Raw genomic sequence first — 20,412 nt, forward strand, 5'->3', positions numbered from 1 at the left:
TCAAAGAAAAACATTTCTCCATGGGGGCTCTCACCATAGACGGTCAGCTGCACTTTCCTTTTGGCGTAGCCGGCTGCGTTGGTGGCGGTGCAGACATACTCCCCACTCTCCTCACCCCCGGGGGACACCACGTACAGACTGCCATCAGCCCCTGCAGAAAACTTAGCACTGCTGGTGGAAATCAGCTCGCCTTTCTACAAAACATACCACAGAGAGAAGTATTTTTTCAGATAATAAAGGAGTGACTTAATGTCTGGAAGAAGAAGAGAGGGAGAAAAAAAAATCTGAGGGGGAAAATACGAGATTAAAAGAACGCTAATTTGAAGCAGGTTATTTGTAAGAAAAATTAAATAGTGCAAAGGTCACATTTCTTCATACCCAACCAGGTCCCCTTCATCCCAGAGCCACTTAAAAGTGGAGGCCATGAGGGTAACAGTAGCAGGTGGTTAAGCGTCTCTGCTAAGCCAGACACTTTTCTGAGCACTTTTCATGAATTAACTATTTTCATGCTCACAACAACCTTATGAGTAGGGACTACCACAACCCCTATATTACAGACGGAAGTATTAAATCTGGAGGTGTGATGGAGTAATTTGCCCAAAGTCACAGGGTCAGTCAGTGGCAGAACTGGAACTTGAACCCCAGTAGGTAGGCTCAGGAGCCCAGACTCACCCTCTGTGTGATCACAGCACAAAGGCCATCCTGGGAAGATTTCACTTTTCTATTTCCCTAAAATGCATTAGGCTAATACTCAGTACCAGACATCGTGCAGTTTTGGGGATCAGCTTCCCCACCATACTTTTGTGCCAAAATGCAGAAATCGTAAGCTTTCAATTTAATTTACAGATCTCAAAACCAACTTCTATTTCAGAGATTTTTAGAAGTATGAAATTAGATGGTATGGCAAAATATTTTGGTTGTGGCACTAACCATACAAATGCCACATTTCATTATTATGCCATTATCTTATATTCTTCTCTATCAGATTTAAATTAATTTACAGAAAATATACCACCTTCCTTGACTGTTGGAAGATGGAAAGGACTTCCTTGGGAAATGGGTTTTTCCTCGTTGCAAGAACACAAGTAAACGCCAGACAACTTCATGACAGGGATATACATGGGAATAAATGCGTTTGTATGTGTGTCTTATTTTGGCTTCCAGAAGAGCAGAGTCCAAGACAAAGACATGGAGTCAGGAAGTTTACTCAGCAAGTGATTCCCAGAGGCTTGAAGAGGAAGGTGGAAGAATGAGGCAAGAAGGAAGGAGAGCAAATAAAGGGTTTTGCTGCCCGGGTTTCCTCTGTGGCTGGGCTTATAAGCCCAGTGTGCTGGGGACCCTCGGAGAGACTAAGCCGATGCACCACAGAAGGAGTCCTCTAATGGATAAGAAGTGGGCATTTATATGGACACCTGTCCCCCTCCCCAGGAGGTCGTGTTCCTGCACTTCCTGATCACTCAGCAGCCTGAGTGGCCTTGTGGGGCTTTGGAGGAAGCCCTGAGTCCCAAAATCAGAGAAGCACATGCCTGAAGTGCGACCCTGGCGGAGAGCATGGAGCTGTTCACCAGAGCCACGCTGAAATCAAAGGGGCTCAGGGGACATGGCAAGGGGTAAAAAAGGATCTGCTACATAAAAAGTGCTTAGAAAAGTTCCTGGCACACAGAATGTGCTATATTAGTATTCAGTGCTGTGTTATTAACACTATACAAGCATCTGGTAGGTGAATGCACTAAGGACATTTTAAGGTCCCTTGTGAGTGGTATGACTTCCTGATTTTCCTTTTTATAAGGTTCGACTATACAGTGAAAAGTTCCATGTATGACTAAAAATATCCACATATGGTTGTGACACATGTAACGTTAACAGATACCACGAGGTGCGTCATTTACCTTGGACCAGATGATAGATGGTTTGGGAATTCCGCTTGCTTTGCATGGTAAAGTTACTGGAATGCCTTCAATTGTACTCAGTATCTGCTGTCCATGCTGAATGGTCGGCAGAACTGGGAAAGGAAGCAATATGCAGAATCTGAGCACCCGTCCTTCCGTTTAGCTTCATATGTTTAAAGTTGAACATTTTCAGGATACATCAAATATCTGTAAAAACTAGTTAAGAGTCAAACTTTTCTGATAGAAATGTAGGGTAACTTGTAAGGAAGTGTAAGAAAGTAAATACAATAGTCTGAAGAATTTAATACAACAATTAAAATCAAGTTGTAAGTTATGTGTAATGAGGTGACTTTCCTAACAAAAATATGAGAGGACTGAAGAAAATTCATTTTTTCCCTGAAAACTCAGGATAGAATTACATCCTGAGAGTTATACATCTAATATGTACATTCCACCATTGTCCGTTATTCCTTAAGCTGCAGTCAGCTGACTCAAGCTCACCTCCAGAGAACCGGACTGTTGAGCCCAACACACTCAATATCTGTCTGTACATATGAATCACTCAATGAGCTGCTAACCTCCAAAATAGAATCTGTTTTCTTAAAAGGAATTCAGCAGTAAAACTTGAAAAGGTCTTAGGAGTTTACATTTAAAAGTCCAAAATATAGGATTCTAAGTATCTTTCACTAAGAAGAATAAAACACGTTTTGACTTTAGAAAGTGACTGAAGGATTACCATTATATGAGTAGAAGTGAAAGGAAAGGGAAGACTGTTAATCATTCCATTCTGTGTATCTCTGTTAATCATAATCAACTTACATACATAAAATAAATTATCAATACTCAATGCCCTCAGAAGAATGAATTCGATTAAAGAAGCTCAGCTCCCACGCCTGAAAGTTCCTAACATAGTGCGAGGAATACAATAAAAGGCCAACATGTATCAGGCATTTCCTTTCCTTTCCTTCCCTTCCCCAGAAATACCAGAATGGAGCTGCTCCTTTTAGGTAGTTAGGTAAGTGGGGACACCCGGAGATAAGGTGGAGGAGAGGGAGGATGGTGCGGAAGATGCGTTATGCCCACCTCCAAGCATAAAGGGACTTCACTTCTTCTAAATGAGTGTCAGCACGAAACCGATTAAAACCCGACAGCCATGACTGCATGGTAGCAGAAAGGACTTAACCAGACCTGATCCAGTTCATTTTAATATAATTAACACTGTGGTGTAGGCCTCCTGCCCTACCTTGGGTTTTTCTGTGTACACCATGGGTAAGGACATGAGCAAAAGGGGCCAAACATGACTACGCATACCTGGGACAAGAGCTGTCAATCAATCAAAATACCACCTGCAAGCGAGGGTATAAGAGAAAGTGGAGACCAGAATTGCTGTTTTTTCTCCCTTGGATCAGCCCACCTCCCGTTCTTGGAGGGGTACTTTCCCTTTTTTAACTAAATCTTTAAAAATCTTTCGCTACATAATGCACTGTCTCCTGTCTGTAAATCTTGTTATTTCAGGTAAGACAAAAACTGGGGTCTTTTTGGGGTAACCCTCCCAAGTGCTCAAGCACTGGGTCTTTTGTCCTTAAGTCAAATTTCTCTAGAATTATCCCAGCTACCCTGGAGAAGTTTGTCAGACGAGATACCAGAGACCTCAGTGCAACAACTTCCTTTCAAAGGCTTAGATTAGCTTTACTACAGACTTGCATTTTCCTAAGGCTGGGCTTATTCTTTGGATAACACCTTCTTAAAGAACTGGCAGCAAATTCCCAGCCCCAGACAAGAATGTCAGGCTACTCTCCAAAGCAAGAAATTTAATTTCCAGAATCATCATGGAATAGTCAACTTTCAGCTTTGCTGTCATTTTGTGGCAACATGGAATAAGCCATTTTCTTAACAGCATACTGAGTTTGATAGCTATGTAGGCAAGTCGAAAAATTTAGGCAACAGTTTTCAAATCTGATGACACTGGAGTACGGAAGAGCCGTTTCCTTCCCGAGGGTCAACCTACATACCAAATCAACATGACAACTGAATGGTCTGTCATTTTAATTTGCACTTACAGTCGCATTCATTAATTCAATTCTTTTAAGAACTGGTTGAGAGCCTTTAATAAATATTCTTAAAAGTGGAGAGGCAGATGGATGAAATTAGCATAAACACAGAAGTATAGAGAAGTTGTGGTATTGCATCAGATCCCATTCAAAGACAAATCTGGCTTAGTTTATTTAGTTCACATCAAACAACTGGGTTAATTTTTCTCAGCCTTACTGACTAAATCAGTTATTCATTTTGGACTAAGGTGGATGAAACAGTATTGTGACATGACCTTTTAACTGTTAATTGTTAAATTTTTTTGTAATCTTGATAAACCACATCATTGGTTTGTCTGTCTTCCCCACACTCCTCGGGTCTGGCAGGTATCACAACTAAGCCTGTCACTCACCCAACTGAAAATTTACATCAGACGCCTGCTCAACACAATATTCTAGGCAGTTGCTAGATGCTGAAGGGAGATGACACCAGTGCATTTCTACACTAGATTCTCAAACCAGTCCAAAAATACCCTCTGGGAAATGAATGAACTGATCTTCTTTAAGAATAGTTAAATGCAACTATATCCAACCTGGCATTTTGTAGACTCTTTTAGACTAAAACTAGTTCAGTATTACTTTAGTATTTCTTCAAAAATATCTCATGTAATGTTGGAGGAGATTGGCACAAGACTGGTATAAGACAGAGGGCAGAAGAGGCTATTTATTTACAATGAGGAGCAGACTTTAAAAAGAACATGACATGCATTCACTGAAAATTTCAACAGACCAAGCAAAATTTGGAAATTATGAGATTCTCCAAAAAGACTGAATCAACTACTAAAAATAAATGTTCTGTTCTACTTTCATCCCTGCACACAGAACTAATTTTTAATAACCACACTTTAAAAATGCAATGTTGCAAAGTCTTTAAAGGAAATATACAACAAAAAAAGTTATGACAATTTCTTCCACTATGAAGCTATCACTTATTTACTGAGATATAAAAAGCTGGTAATGGTTACTCATGAATGGAAAAAAGATAGCTTCTGGATTTTCTTATTTGTGACCTTTAAGTAATTTAACATGCAAAAAGATTGTTTGGAGCACATGAGGTAGCCTTTAGAAAAGTTTGGGTCATTTCTAGACAACATACAAAGGGGTCATTACTAAGGACTTGCTTGTTGCACAATCTGAAAAGAAAAGGCAGTTTTGAATGGTATAATAAGTTCATCCTGCCTGAAATTAAAATGTATTTTTAAACATAACTCTTTGAGAACTGAGTTCATTTTTATCAATTAAGAAATCACTTAACAAAAGCCCTTGGCCAGACTCAGTTGGTGACTCCCAGTAATGTTTTTTGTATAGACAGGAAATCTGGAAACAGCCTTGACAACATAAATATTGTCCAAAAATAAGGCTTTTTGTTAAGAATAACAATAAGGAAAGATATCTACTTCTTATAACTAGAGGAACAGAGTTACTCGGTTTAGAGATATAAACCCAGCCTTTGAACACGGTTTGGAAAGAATGATGACAGATATGCCTCTTACTGTGCACGTCCACAGTGGTAGTTTTGTTAATGGTTCCGGCAACGTTGCTGGCCACACAAGTATACTCGCCTCCATCCTGCAGGCGAACTCTTTCAATGTGGAGACTCCCATCACTGCGCACAGTGATGTAAGGATTTTGGACCAACTTGAAGGGAAAAATAGTCATTTTTAATTAAAAAAGCAATGCTGCATAAGCCAAAACCAGATCTGCTTTCTTTTCCAACTGGGTTATTAAACGTCTTATAAAATAATGAAATATTTTAACACCCTGCAGTGAAAAATGATGAGTATAAAATGTTAGCAGGGGTAGGATCAATGGTCTAAAAATTATACCAGCATCTGTCAGAGTTATGCACAGGCCAGAAAGGGAAAGAAACAGAGACACCACTTGCTTCACATTTCTGTAATCATCATCACTCAGGACCCAAATTTCACTTTTACGTTTGGCTTAATTTGTTCTTTTTCAAGAAGACATTATTGCCACTTGCAAGGCGTTTGGTATTTTTATTTTGGCAAATAAGCATCATTCAAGCTGAGGGAATATGACTTAATTTCAACACCCACCCTTTCAGTGACAGATACAAATATTAGAGAACAAGGTATAACACAGGAACTGCATCAGGGAAGGCGGATGACAATTTCTGTTAAGAATCATCACCTCTTACTCTGTACCATTCATGCATTTTGTTCAATCACAGGATAACTCAGCACTCACAAAGTATCACCCTATGTTATAAGGGCATTTATTATCGAGGTGCATTCATTTTTCTCAAGTTTTTATGCAAATATTTTTTACATTTTTATTTCATGGAATCAATTCACTTTTAATTGGCACTTCAAGAAGAGAGTGAATCTAAATACTCTGGAAAATGGAAGGAAAAAATGCTCTGAACTAGATGAAAATTTATTGCCGTAGATAGCATGTTTATAGAACAGTTTCATAGAACTGTGAACATTTTTCACATTCTTTCATAATCAAAAGTTATGCACTGAAAAACAATGACACAAAATAGAACCACATTTTTAAATAGTTCACAATAAAAGAATGTTTGAAGATAACAAATATTAATATATAAAATGAAACAACTTATGAGAATATTAACATTTTATTATGTCCTACAAAGGATATAAAATATTTCAATGTTATGAAAATAACTCCATACTTGCTTCAGTTTTTACATATTCTGAAGACTTCATTAGTTACATTGAATTTAATGCAAAATTATAAAAAATTATACCATTTGCTATTTCTCCATCATATTAATTCCAAAATAATAAAAACTGAGTAAGCATGTTAATACTGAAGAAAAGTTTTGATACACTTACAAAATATATTTTTGTATATTTATTACATGAAATTTTCAGTGGTTGGAATACATTGCCTCTTACTCAAGAAAACAAGGAATATGAATGCATGGATTTAAAATGGTCTTACCATGGCTGAATTCTTAACCCACTGACGTTCTGGAATGGGATTTCCAGCCAACAAAGCACAAGGCAGAGTAAGCTGCTGTCCCTCAATTACACTGGTCACGGAAGGGCTGATTCCAATGAGCGGAGCAACTGAGTCAGAGAGAGCACAGGCACTATCAACCCCGCATCACCCCAGAGCAATTCAAGCTCTGTTACAGGCCAACATGATTACTAATCATTCTATTAAAAGTTGAGTTTTCAAGAACAGGACTTTAAAATACACCTGGGCATGAACTGGAAGGTAGAGTAAAGGATCCTTCTATGCAGAGGGAATGGCAAGATAACAGATAAGAGCACCGAAGCAGAGAAGGTGAAGCAAAGTCTATGGCCTGAAAGGCCAGAAATGTCAAGCCAAGAAATCTGCAATGTATTCAAGAGACAAATGGAGAGTGACTGAAAGCATTCATAAACAGAAAAGTTGAAATCATCTAAATCATTTTCAGGAAATATTAATCTGAGACCTTATTGGACAAGGGGAAACTGGAAGGGATGAGATTAGTCAGGAAGTTGTCATAAGAGCTCAGGCAAATGAAATGAGATGGACTCTCTCAGATGGAATGGTAAAGAAATAGTGTAGACATGCTCTTTCCTAGAAATAAATTTTACATAAATCAAAGCAAAATCTCTAAGAGAGTCATCTTGGAAAACTAAAATATATGTAGATGAATAAAGAAAGATAAAGAAAATTTTATAGAAGTGTATTAATAAGAAATACACTGACAGATTCAAAAATAACAATGCTAAAATAATTTAAACAATGTAGTGCTAGTAAATAAATAGAATTCCAAGGAATAGATATAAGAATATAAATTGGTGCCATGATGTGACCAAGTGGTATTTGAACAGTGGGAGGAGAATATTGAATCAAAGATAATGAAACAAATGTCTTACCGCTTGGAAATCAAAGATTTTATATTCTTCATATCATACACAGAAATAATTTCATGTAGACTAAAATGATAAATGTAAATAGGGTAACCAGAGAAGAACTCCACCACTCTAACATGGGTGTGTGCTCATATTTAGACTTACATCAATTTACTCCTTCATTTCTTCAAATGGAAGGTAAGTTTCAAGTAGATGATCTCTAAGGTTATTTTCAGTTCTAACATCATGAAATAGGAAATAGGGTGGGGGGAAGGAAGGAAGGCTAATCAAATGTTTATCTTTTTTTTTTTTTTTTAAGGCCCAAGCAAGAGATGAGGTAGTAAGAGAAATCTGATGGTTTTTAAGAGTATGGTGTCTAAACACATAATCAATCTTACCAAGTCCTGTCACTGTTACTGTTGTCTGGGACTGGATCTTTCCAAACTGGTTTTCAGCTTCACAAATATAGGTTCCTTTATCACTTGCCCACAAGTCTAAAAAGAAGAGATCATTTACTCATTCAACACCACTTATGGAGCATTTACTACATGCCAGGCACAGTGTGGAGATCTGTGGGTGGAAAATACAGTACTGCCTTCAAGGGGTTCCCATTTTGGGGGCGAGACACATAAAGAAATCAACAATCATACCACAGGGTGATCAGTGCTATAATTTGAGTTTCAAACAATGAGCTATGGGAGCACAGAGACAAAAGTGGCTGATGGCATGTGGCAGAGGTGGAGAAGGATTCACATAGGAGGTTAATATCTGAGCTGTACCTTAAACAGCAGGTAGAGTAGAGGAAGGGCAGTCCAAACCTAACAGGCTGCAAAGACAAAAGCATGACTTGAAAAATCACGGTCCGTTCAAAGAATGGAAAGCTGCACCACCAACGGATGCCACACCACCACCCTGAGGGCATTTTGGAGGTTTGCAGGGGAGATTGTTTTCATGGGTTCAGTGATCCAGGGAGTCTAATTGGCATTTGATGGGCAAAAATTAGGGAGGCAATACATGGGGGTGGATTCACAAAAGGAACAACATCCCAAATTCAGCAAGACTTTTGAAGGTCCCACTGATAATTCATGGATTTGGTGACTTTAAACATAATTATCTGAGCCTACATCCTAATTCTGCGTAAGTGGAAGAAAGAAAGAACTTTAGCAAGTACTGCCCACCATTTGAGAACATCACTTCACCAAACTGGAAGCTTTGTATCGTCCATCGCATATTTCTGTATCAGTCTTCATTTTAGCTGTCAAGTTCATAGTGACATACATAAACATGGATGCACACTGTGTGAACACTGCAGAGTATTTATCTACTGAAATACACTTTATTTTTAATAAACATTGCTTTCCTTCATTTTCCTTTGTACTACTTTTTGTATATTAAAATAATTTTATTACAGAAATTGATCAAATTTGTAATTTTTCTCAGAAAAATTAAAAGGATATTTACAAAACATTTTAAATTAAAGAGCATGTTGGGGACCAGGGCAAGGACTGCTGGGTTACAGATTGTGTGGGTGAAATCAGGGGCCTGAAGATGATGAGACAGCTTTTGTTGCCTTATAGTGTAGTTTTATCTTGTGAGCAACTGGGGAGTCAAGAGAAGATTTTAAACAGAAGAATGACTGTCTTTGCAAATATCTTAACTAAAATAAGCACAATTTAATCTACAGGTAAGACTTTGATAGAGAAAAATATAGCTTTCCATTATGAGTAAGTGCCATACCATCTCAAATAAAGAGCAATGACAAAGTTTCTACTCCTTTGTTAACCATATGCATGTAACTGCAGGATTCCATCTGGTAAACAGACAGCATCCACTCTCAAAATTAGGAGATACTCATTTGCCAAGGAAAAGTCAGCAAATCAGCTGCTTCGTAAGTTATACACTGTTTCTAAGCAAGAAAGTTTTCCTATTCTCAACTGTGGCTAATTTGTCTAGAAATGCAAAATACCACTGAGAACTAATTTCTAATCACTAGCTTCCCTTTAGTAGATTGAATTGGGACAACTGGGCAGCCATCGGTCAATACACTGCCCTCTTTTATTCTCCCTTTTGTGCCATTTCTGCTAACTGATTTGTTTTCAGGTCTCATTTGTTTCCCTCTGGGCTGTTCCTCGTCACCACCGTCACCCTACCTGTATAGCTGTGTGACCCTCCCTGCTCGTCCACTCTCCTCCTGTCCTGCAGAGGAGTTGTTCTGAAACAGTACTTTCACATGTTTTCTTCCTGCCTGCGAAGCTTGGGTTGGGGAGTCTATTTGCTACCTCACCAACTACATTTCATCACCTGCACATTTCAGGTCCGGTACAATCTGATCCAATCTAATGAGTAATTCCTGGTAGGAACTTTCACGGTTTCCCACTCAGACAGTAGATAGTAAAATGCCTGAGTGAGGAACCCCATATTTGACTTGTTTTCTCTACAGAGCTGAGCACAGAGCTGAATACTTAAGCCCTTGTAATTAGCGAATTTAATTTGTATTTCAAAGTTTAAGTGGCCGATATACACATAATATTATTAGTAAACATGAAAATCACTTACTGGGGGCTTTCTACCAAATACCCTAAAATGCAATTTTTTAAAAAAAGTCAATCATCTGAATGTTTTTACTCCTCTGGTGCCACTATCCAAATACTGTTAACCTCATTTGAAAAAAGTACTAAATGTTTACAAATATCTGAATGTTTAATAGCTTACAGGTAAAATTTTGAGATGATGGAATATTTGCCTTGTTTAAAAATGTTCTGCTCCAGATAGATACAGCTTTTAATAAAAGTCTTCATACTGTGTAGGGTCCCTACGCATGTGGTTATGTATTCTTGGCCAAAAGTAATTAATAACTACTAGTAATATTTTACCTCTTTATACAACAGGTGGTACAAAAGTCAATAAAATATGATTACGTATCCACCTAGAGGCCCAAATGACCCTATTCACAATAAGAAACAGTGAGATACAAAGAAGTCATGTTGTTTCATAAGCCTTTTATGAGAGTAATAACATAAAGTTGAATAAAATCTTATTCATTTATGACAATTCCCAGGTATGAGTTCAGATTATTTTAAAATGAAATTCACAAACACAAAATGTGTTGGCAAGATTAATTCAGTATTTTAAACACAGCAGCACCTATGCATAAAAATGTATAATTTTATGTGCGTATTTGTATAAAGTATATTTCCTTTAACCTACTTGAAATAAAGAGAGCTCCTGTTCTTAGTTGGCTGATGGAACTCACTGAAAAGGGTCTTGAGAAGATGGGCATATTGTCTAATCTTCGCCATTTAATCTTTGGTTCTGGATAACCTTGGACATAGCAAGGTAATGTCACATTTGAGCCAATTTCCACAGACACATCTGCAGGTTCCTGTATGAAGACTGGAGGTGCTGAAAGAGAGTTAAAGTGAAAAAAAAAAAAAAAAAAAAGGTAATCGGTATAGTACACTAGGACAATAAATATAAAACTAATTATTAAACTGTCAGCAAATTGAATTTGAATCAAATAATTGTTCAAATAATACTATACAGATGCCCTTTAAGTATTCCTGTTTGCTACTGAAATAGCAGATTTAAAAAAAAAAAAAATGAATAGAGGCACAAAGAACTTCACCTGTTTCCTTCAAGCGGAAAGAGTGGGAATTTAAATCAAGATTGCCTTAACTAAAGAGAATCTTTCATTCTAGGAATTTTTCAATTTTAGTTGATGCCACACTCCTCAACTCTTCAAACTTTCTTATAAATAAGTTTGCTCTGCAAAGAAATACATTTTACACTTTCCAAAACTTACTCCTTTTGGGTGAATTTGTATATAAAAAAAAAATTTGTATGAGAGTCATTCAACAGATCACTATACAACAAACTAACAGTATTTAACCTTAAATTATATTCTTGTTGTATATCACATTCTTGCTTCTAAACATCTTTCACATTTTTTTTTACATTTTTGAGTTAAAGAAATTTAAGCTTGAGAATCAGTAACACAAATTAACAGAACAGTATTTGACAAATGGGAGAGTAGAGAGTGATTAATTTCAGAGATTAGGATGCTGAAATTATAAAATGATAGATAAAAAGGCTAGAGTTATCTACATAATTCAGGCAACCCCAGCAGCCAAGAGGGAAAATTAGAAATACATCAGAGGCATATCTTGGAAAACACAGGAAAGCAATATAGAGAAGATGCTGTCAGCAAGCCCACAGAGATGAGCCTCGCAATATGCCCCACAGAACTTCTGAGTAATGATGTCTGAGGCACCAGGCGTAGGGTACTGTCAGAGGTAATGGATGAAACCTGTTCATGTAGGGCTCTAAGTACCCTAGGAAGGTATCTTTTTTTTTTTTTTACATTTTTTTATTGATTTATAATCATTTTACAATGTGTCAAATTCCAGTGTAGCGCACAATTTTTCAGTTATACATGAACATATATATATTCACTGTCACATTTTTTTCACTGTGAGCTACCACAAGATCTTGTATATATTTCCCTGTGCTATACAGTATAATCTTGTTTATCTATTCTACATTTTGAAATTCCAGTCTATCCCTTCCCACCTCCTGCCCCCTTGGCAACCACAAGTTTGTATTCTGTCTATGAGTATGTTTCTGTTTTGTATTTCTGTTTTTTTTTTTTTTAGATTCCACATATGAGTGATCTCATATGGTATTTTTCTTTCTCTTTCTGGCTTACTTCACTTAGAATGACATTCTCCAGGAGCATCCACGTTGCTGCAAATGGCGTTATGTTGTCAGTTTTTATGGCTGAATAGTATTCCATTGTATAAAGATACCACATCTTCTTTATAGGAAGGTCTCCTTGATAACGTTAACATTAAACACTGGATAGGAATTACAATAACCATCACTTACACAGTCAGGGATTGTGATAAGTGCTCTCCATTAATTATCACACTTAATCTTCACACTATCTCTATGAATAATAACATTATTGTTATTACTCTAATTGTATAGAGGGAAAAACAGAGACACAATGGTTAATTTGCTGTCACGTGGAGATGAACAGAAGTGGGATTGAAAATTGGGACTCCAGAGTCACAGTTCTTTGTCATTTGATCAGCCTCCCCTTTTTGATGGGTTCTTATCACTGCTCATATTCAAGCTGGTCATCAGGTTTATAAAGATGGGTGTGGAGATCACTTCTTTCCCTCGTCATGTGAGTTCTGGGACTTGGATGTACAGCTGTCTCCCAAGCAGCACTGGTGCCTTATTAACCTGGGCTAACGGACCTCCTTTAACGTTGCATTATTATTGCATAATAACTTCCACTATTTTCCTACTCAGATCCTATTCTCTGGACAATCAAAACTCCTTACTCTTCTCCAAACAAGGGCTGACCTTTCTCACATCAGCACCTATGTTACCACCATCCCCTTCAAATGCGATGTCTGCTGTTGATCTCTGCCTAGTTAAGTAGCGACAACTCTTTAATGCAGTTCAAAAGGCCCTTCCTCAATGCCATCTCTTACCTTCCTAAATGGATATTTCTTCCCCCTCTGAGGTTTCAAAGAACCCACTCTGTAGCAGTCTCCATGGCAATGGGTACATTCATCCTCTTATTAGACTGTATGTTTAACTTTCCCCAGAGAATTTATATGCAACTGTATTTTTAACTTTTATAGCAACTAACATAGTACTTTGTACTTTGTGCATTATACATGATTGCTAGATATTTGTGAATGACTGACTCAACATTAAAACACTTCAACAATAACCCAGTATGTGTGTATCTTTGTGTATGTGTGAAGATAAGTATATATGATAATAACATTGATCCAGTACATTTGAACTTGCATTTTTGAAAAAACATGGCAGTTTCAGAAGCCCTCTTGTTTGTTTATTGATACTATGTAAAATAAAATTAAGTTAGATACTGTAATTGAGCAATGTTTAAAAAAAAGGAGTGTATCTGGGTTAGATTTCTCTTCATCCATCCATTATGTGAATTTGACGAATAAAAATAATAGGCAAAATAAAACATTTTAAAAATAGCTTATAAAGCAGCTCACTGCTTCTCCTAGGTGTGTAAGGCCTGGTTACTTTTCCCTGGAGTGATACTAGTCATTTATTCTAGAGCCAGCTGCTTGTCTGAAAAATAGAGGAATCAAAGTCTCAGGTCATGTTAGGCTCAGAGTATGAACAGGTGGACACTGCAGATGGGACAGAAAATAAATTCCAGAAGAACAGAAAAGATATGCAGAAGGCTGGGATTGATCAAGTATCTGGGAGAAAACCAAGCTTAGTAACACAGTAGAACACAGCCATCAGTGAAAACGGAGACAAAGTAGAATTTTCAGAACTAAGAAAGCCAAGAAAAAACTGGATTTAAAAAGGATAAGTGAAGGTCAAGTTGTGCCCATAAAGCTCAACTGAGATGGGAAAAGTCACCTGGGGTGAAGAAGCTTTGGGAACACCGTCAGGCACAAGACAAGCATAAGGTCACAGAATGTATGTACGGGCCCCAGAAAACAAGGCAAATGAGAGTAGCAGGCACTAGGTAAGCAGCCAAGACAGCACCAATGACAAGCAAACCTCAAAAGGAAGCAGCTCCTACCTCAAGCCAAGAAGACTTTTAAGTACTTCCTATTCCAGAGTGTGGCCAATTCATACTCCAAGTGAATTACACTAGGTGGATGGTAAAGAGATTAACAAAAAACCAGGGGGAAAGGAAGCAGAAGTGATTATAGTACAAACATGGAACATGTATAGAGGAGTTGCTTCGAGAAGTAGCTTAGGAAAGTTACAGCCCACCAGGTGGTTTCCAATAGCAGCTCCACTATTTCTTAGTCTATAAACCTGGAAAAATTATTTTACCTCCCCCAGTCTAAATGTTCCCATGAACAAAAGGAGGATAAATAATAAGTCCTAGTTCATGTTAAAAAAAGAGAATATTTATCAATCATTTCTCGTGTGGTCATCACTCAAATACTAACTATCAATGATCAGGAATATTATATAGTTAATTTATTAAATCATAGTTCTGGAATTCAACATAGCTACTGTTAGTTTCAATTTTGGCTCCTGCAGAGAGTCTGTCAGGATTATGCTGAATCCTCTGTGATCCCCTAAATATCTGTGTGCACCCTGAGGACTGCACAGGGTTAATGCAAGGTACAGCTTTGCTGTCACAGGTGATTTGCCTGTGTGCACACATTATTTGGGAAATATGAAAGTTACCAACAGATTGACCATCTCACTCTAAAACATAGTCCGTAAAATTATTCCAGTTTCTTTAGTGATCATTAAATCTACCTCCGCTGTGGCAACTCTTGCATTATATTAGTCAAACTGAGAAGTTCTTTCCTGAAATGGCTGAGCACCTGGTTTTGGTTCTACCAAACCACAACACAGTCTAAGCCTAAAACACCGCCCTCTGTGGTGTGGACTACTACAAATAAACTCACTGCCAACTTTGTGTCTGACGTAGCCAATCCCCCACTTTTCCAAATGACTGTAATTCACTACCTCTTTTAAAAAAGGATGAAACGTCTTGGTAACATTCCCTGAACATTGACCTGAAATGTCCAGAACTTAAAGCCATGAAAATGAGAAACAGGAAACAGGAGACTCACTACAAGAAGCTAAGCCTCAAGATTAATATTAAACAGACTTTTTGTTATTATTTTTAATCTAGTATTGTTTATGTGAAGTAACAGGCCCACAAAAAAACAGTCTGAAAGTGCAACTGGTTACATGACATGGATAAAAGCATGGTTTTCTTCCTAAGTCATAATCTACTTAAATTTATGTCCAAGAGTTTTGGAACTGAAATGAATAATTTTATGCACTAATAGTAGAACTTAAATCGTACTTTTTAAATAAAAAGCCCCTTCAAAAAAGTCAAGTTGAAATAGTGACTGTTAAAAACACAATGCTTAATCTTAAAAGCTGTGCCACCATTGTATGTGCATTTCTGTATTATTTTTCGAAACTCAAAGAACCAAAATGACCACTCACTGGGTAAAGTTAACGTTCCCCCATCTGATACATGTCCCATTAAGTATTTCAGAGGAAGAGCAGTGACCACGGACACACTGAGTGCACGTGGGTCATCAAGTCTCATTTCACCTTTACAACCAACCTATCAGGTAGTTACTATTAAAAGTCAGGCAGAAAACCCAGCCTCTCTCTAGAGCCCATTCTCCTACCCACTATATAAATTCTGGGGAAAATGTGTGTTTTTCGCTTGTTTGCTTTTAAATCTAAACACAATCATCACAATCATCACTGTGACTGTGATTTTCATGGTTCTTGGCGGTTACTTTGTCTGCTAGAATGTGTAACAATAGTTTTATGCGGACGGAAAAGTCTCATCAAATTTTGTGAGCTACAACGATCAGGATTCTAATGGTGAATAAGGAAATAGTTAAGGCCTAAGAGAAACATGAATGGCACTGGTGTTAATATTAAGTTATCTGGCAACTGTTCATAATGATCAAGGTTACAGTAAGCAAACAATTGAGTTTATGTAAGTAGTTCCACCAGGACAACTACTGGAATAGAAGTTATGAAAGCTATTCTTTTAGAGAGGTTCATAGAGCAAGAAGATTTTGAATATGAGTGAAGAAAAAATTGACAGCAAGGAATAAGGAATAAATACAAAACGTCTGCTAGAATGTTTCCTAATTTACCCCACGTCACTCCAGCACAGACAACTCTAATCCTTATATGGTTCTTCACTAATCAGAAGAGAGAACTTGGAAAGTCCAAAAGCTAAAAAAGATTATCAAGAAGGCAGTAAGCAAAGAAACATGTAAGATGTTTGGAATGTTTACAGTCTTGGAGGGGGTGAGGGTGTCATTCCTTTTTTGGCTGGGCTACTTCACACTAACTCTAGAGCTAGACAACTCCAAAAGAACACAGGGTAAATGGAAAGTATCTGTGCAGGAGAGAGGGAAACGCAGAGCCAGAACATGTTGAGAACTGAAACTCTGCATGTTTCTTGAAAACAAGAACTCTGTCTCTAACAGCCCTCTTCATTTGGGCCTTGAACTTCTAAAATCATTTCTTATGTTTTACACTCTGCTGGTAGATTCAGAGACCCTCCACCCAGAGATTTCAATCTTACTTCCAAGGCACTTCTCTTAATAACCAGAGGGTTTAGACATGGTTCAAACACATCTTGCTGTGCGCTCGACATTCTACAGTGGTCTTTGTGGCTATTTCCAGCTTTGTTGATTCCACCCCAAGGGCATAATCACCAAGAATGTACAGTGTTCACCATACAGCTCAGGGGCATGGGGATCATAAAAGATCCCAGGAGGAAAAAAAAAAAAACTTAGTTTATATGAAACAAAATTCTAAGCTAAGAAGGTCAAGATTTTCATTTAAAGAACTAAGACAATAGAGAGAAAATGTTTTGTGTTACTCTATTATAAATAAAAAATGCATTTTCTTTGTAGTTCCTAACTTTTGTTGAAAAAACAAAAGCCAGCTTTGGCGTGAAAATCATCACATAAATGAAAATACAATTTAACGAAATGTCATACTTTATCAATTTAAGTGATGCAAACATTTGACATATCTGTTAAAATGAAGCTGCCAGGGTTCTTTTCCACACAAAACAAGCTCTGTTTTATTTCATGCGTTACCACATGGTGTAATTTTATTTTTTAAGAAACATGAGATGGAGAGACAAAGAAGGAGGGGAGGACCAAACTTCCCGAGTAATCCCACTGAAGCTGTCATGCACAAGCTGTATCATTCACATTTCAAATGACATTTATCTGTGGTTAGGATTTTATTTTATACACAGTGGAGTCACTGCTAGTGAACTAAAAAAAAAAAAAAAAAAAGGAAAAGCACAATCTGCTATCTTTGCTGTCATCAACATCTTCAAATTATGGTCTAGGGCCAAAGTCTAATTTTTGACCTCCAGATGTTATACTTAGGAATTTGGTGTCAGAATGGATGAGTCCTGATAGGAAATGTCTGGCAACAGGTGGTACATCAGTCAAGCTTACAGACTCTGAAATCCAACAACCTGGGTTCAAATATCCAGGATCTGGCCCCCACAGCCCTGGGACCCTGGTCAAGTCGCTTAGCCTTTGTAAGCTTCCATTTCCTTACCTACATAATGGAGAAAATTATTGTAGCTTCCTCTCAGGTTTGGTATGAGGATAGCACAGTGCATGGTACCCAGCACTTGGTCAATGCTGACTACCATCATTACATTCATAATCTGAAATTCTAACTCTCATCTTGCCATTCTGACAAATGTCTCTGCCAAATGTTTCAAACTTATAAGCATGACCAAATACCAGGTCAATTTCAAAACAAACTTGTCTATCAGAGCTAGGATGCTTACAGCCAACGTCCAGAGTTATCCTGCCAGTTGCTCTTCCAGCATCATTGACAGCAACACATGTATAATCACCAGCATCCAGATCTTGAGTTTCTTGAATCTTCAAAAGTCCCAAGAGGGGGTCAATAATGAGAAATGTTGAGGGTCTCAGCTCAAGATCCCCTAAGTCAAAACAAGGGGAGAACATTAAGCACTAAAGTGTTTACCTCGTTGGCTACTGATTTGATTTCAAAACTTTTGAAGATAATTGATTGTCAAGTTTTTAAATACCAGTATCTGGCACAATGCAGCACTTAAACAATGTTTATGCAATGGAAGAATAGTGTTTCATGGTGATGAGTTGATTTATTAGTCTGTATATTTCAATGGGCTAACCTACAGCCAAACATCAGACCCTAAATGAACTACATACTAATATTTCCCATTGTGTGTGTACCTAAATAAGAACAAACTCTGAGGCTATGCTAGGGGACTGGGAAAGAGTGGCAGCTGTCATTGTGGCCGTGTTAGGGAAGAAGGGAATGAGAAGTTGAAGGTGGAAAAGTTTTCTACTGTCTTTGTGGCAGGATGAATTTCAATTACCCAGGAAATGCTCTGGAGGCTATGGGTGTTCTTAGTTTGGCTAATTGGCCAGGTTTCTGGTTTGCTGAAGGCTCTCAGTTAGGTTTTGTCCTGTGAGAGGTAGTAGCTACCTTGTGAGGATTCTAAGGATGGCTGGGGAAGAAGGAACCACAGCTGGCTAGAGAGGGTACAGAAGAGCTTGTTGAGAGAACAGAAAAAATGGATGAGGAACCCCTGATGATGGCTAGAGAGGGGTGTCATTACTTAAGTCTCCCATGATACCACTATCAAGTCTGTATTACACATCAAAGTTCTGTAAATTGGAGTTACAGGTTTTGGGTAAGAAACAGGCAGGGGATGAATGTGTGTAGGATGGAACCAGCCACTGAGTGTGAGGGTAGAATGACCCAAGAAAGATCAGCTGTATCTGGGCTGCCTGCCCCTGCAGCACCTCAAGTCCCCTGAGAACCATTTCTACTTGAAGGCAGGCAATGCCTCAACACACCTGTAAGTCAGGTAAGCCTGTCCTTCCGCTTCTCTTCCTCCAGGATTTCTCCTCCTCTAAGAATGAAATTAACCAGGATGAGGAGTATCGTAAGAAATAGCAAATACTGATATTTAGTGCCATCTTAGTGTCCTTATCTTTTTTGTTTCTTTTCATAAAGGGTGATATCAAATTCTCTGTAGGGATCCTAAAAAATTCCAGAGGCGTAAGGGCTAGTGCTCTTAGGGTTTCACAGTATGCTGAGATGTCAAGTCTGAAGAGGCTCTCTCCAAAATGCCATATACTAACCTAGCCACGTGCCCTGGACCTGAGGACTGTAGAAGTAACTCCCTTAGCTTTTAACAGGCTAAATCCCCAGAGCTAGAAATTCCCAGGACACTACATAAAGCACCACCCAACAGACTTGGGGCAACAAACAAACCATTCTCTTTTTGTTTTTATAATCTGGAGAGGAGAAGAGGTCAAAGGAGCCATAAATTTAAAAACACACAAAAAATTACATTACTGTCAGTGCCAAAAGTATTTTTCAGCATTCCAATATTTAAAACCTCAATCATCCTTTTAAGCTTGCTACTGCATACCACACGAGAATGAGAGGAGCAGCTAAAGCTGGGTCTGTGTGCCTCTGGGAAATTTTCATAAATAAAAGCAGATGATGTTGACATAAACTTTCCTCCCACTAAGGGAGGATGTGATGTGACCGAGCTGCTCATCAGGCATTAAAATGTTTGGACTAAAATGCATTTAGGTTTTTGGAATTTACTTCTCCCTCATTTCTTCTGTGTATGTCAGAGGACAGAACAGAATGAAAAGAAGATCCTTTTTGCCAGTAGCTTTTTTCAAAATAAAAATGTTTAAAGAACAGCAGTGATGAAACAAAACATCAATTGGAAAACACTGGTTGTATCAAGTTTGAGTTTTGATCACATTTAGATTATCTCTCCTTTCTTGGTTTCTACTGGACAGTTAGTAATGAAATTATTGAGAAGCCATAGAGAAATACAAAACTTTGAGAGGAAAATGAAGTAGGGAGTATTTAGTTTTAATATTAGATAAGATTAGAAAAATGTTACACATACATAATAAAATATATAAACTTCCCTGACAATCTATTCTGGGATTTAACAATCATTTCCATTGAGGAGGGTTCTCCTTCTGCTGTGGTTCAATTCAACTCTGGCTCTGTGATCTAAGGACC

At 37.8% G+C, this 20,412-nt stretch overlaps 1 protein-coding gene across 1 annotated transcript in view; it reads right to left on the minus strand.

Annotated features, from left to right (window-relative positions):
- HMCN1 (hemicentin 1) overlaps positions 1 to 20,412 on the minus strand; it is a 399,750-nt gene that overhangs the window by 188,631 nt on the left and 190,707 nt on the right. The window contains 7 exon segments of the mRNA XM_006185542.3: positions 35 to 194; positions 1,890 to 2,002; positions 5,473 to 5,617; positions 6,908 to 7,035; positions 8,211 to 8,306; positions 11,020 to 11,214; positions 18,152 to 18,310. Coding sequence (XP_006185604.2) covers positions 35 to 194; positions 1,890 to 2,002; positions 5,473 to 5,617; positions 6,908 to 7,035; positions 8,211 to 8,306; positions 11,020 to 11,214; positions 18,152 to 18,310 — 996 coding nt within the window.

Source organism: Camelus ferus, chromosome 23 (genome assembly GCF_009834535.1).
Source record: "Camelus ferus isolate YT-003-E chromosome 23, BCGSAC_Cfer_1.0, whole genome shotgun sequence".
Taxonomy (NCBI): domain Eukaryota; kingdom Metazoa; phylum Chordata; class Mammalia; order Artiodactyla; family Camelidae; genus Camelus; species Camelus ferus.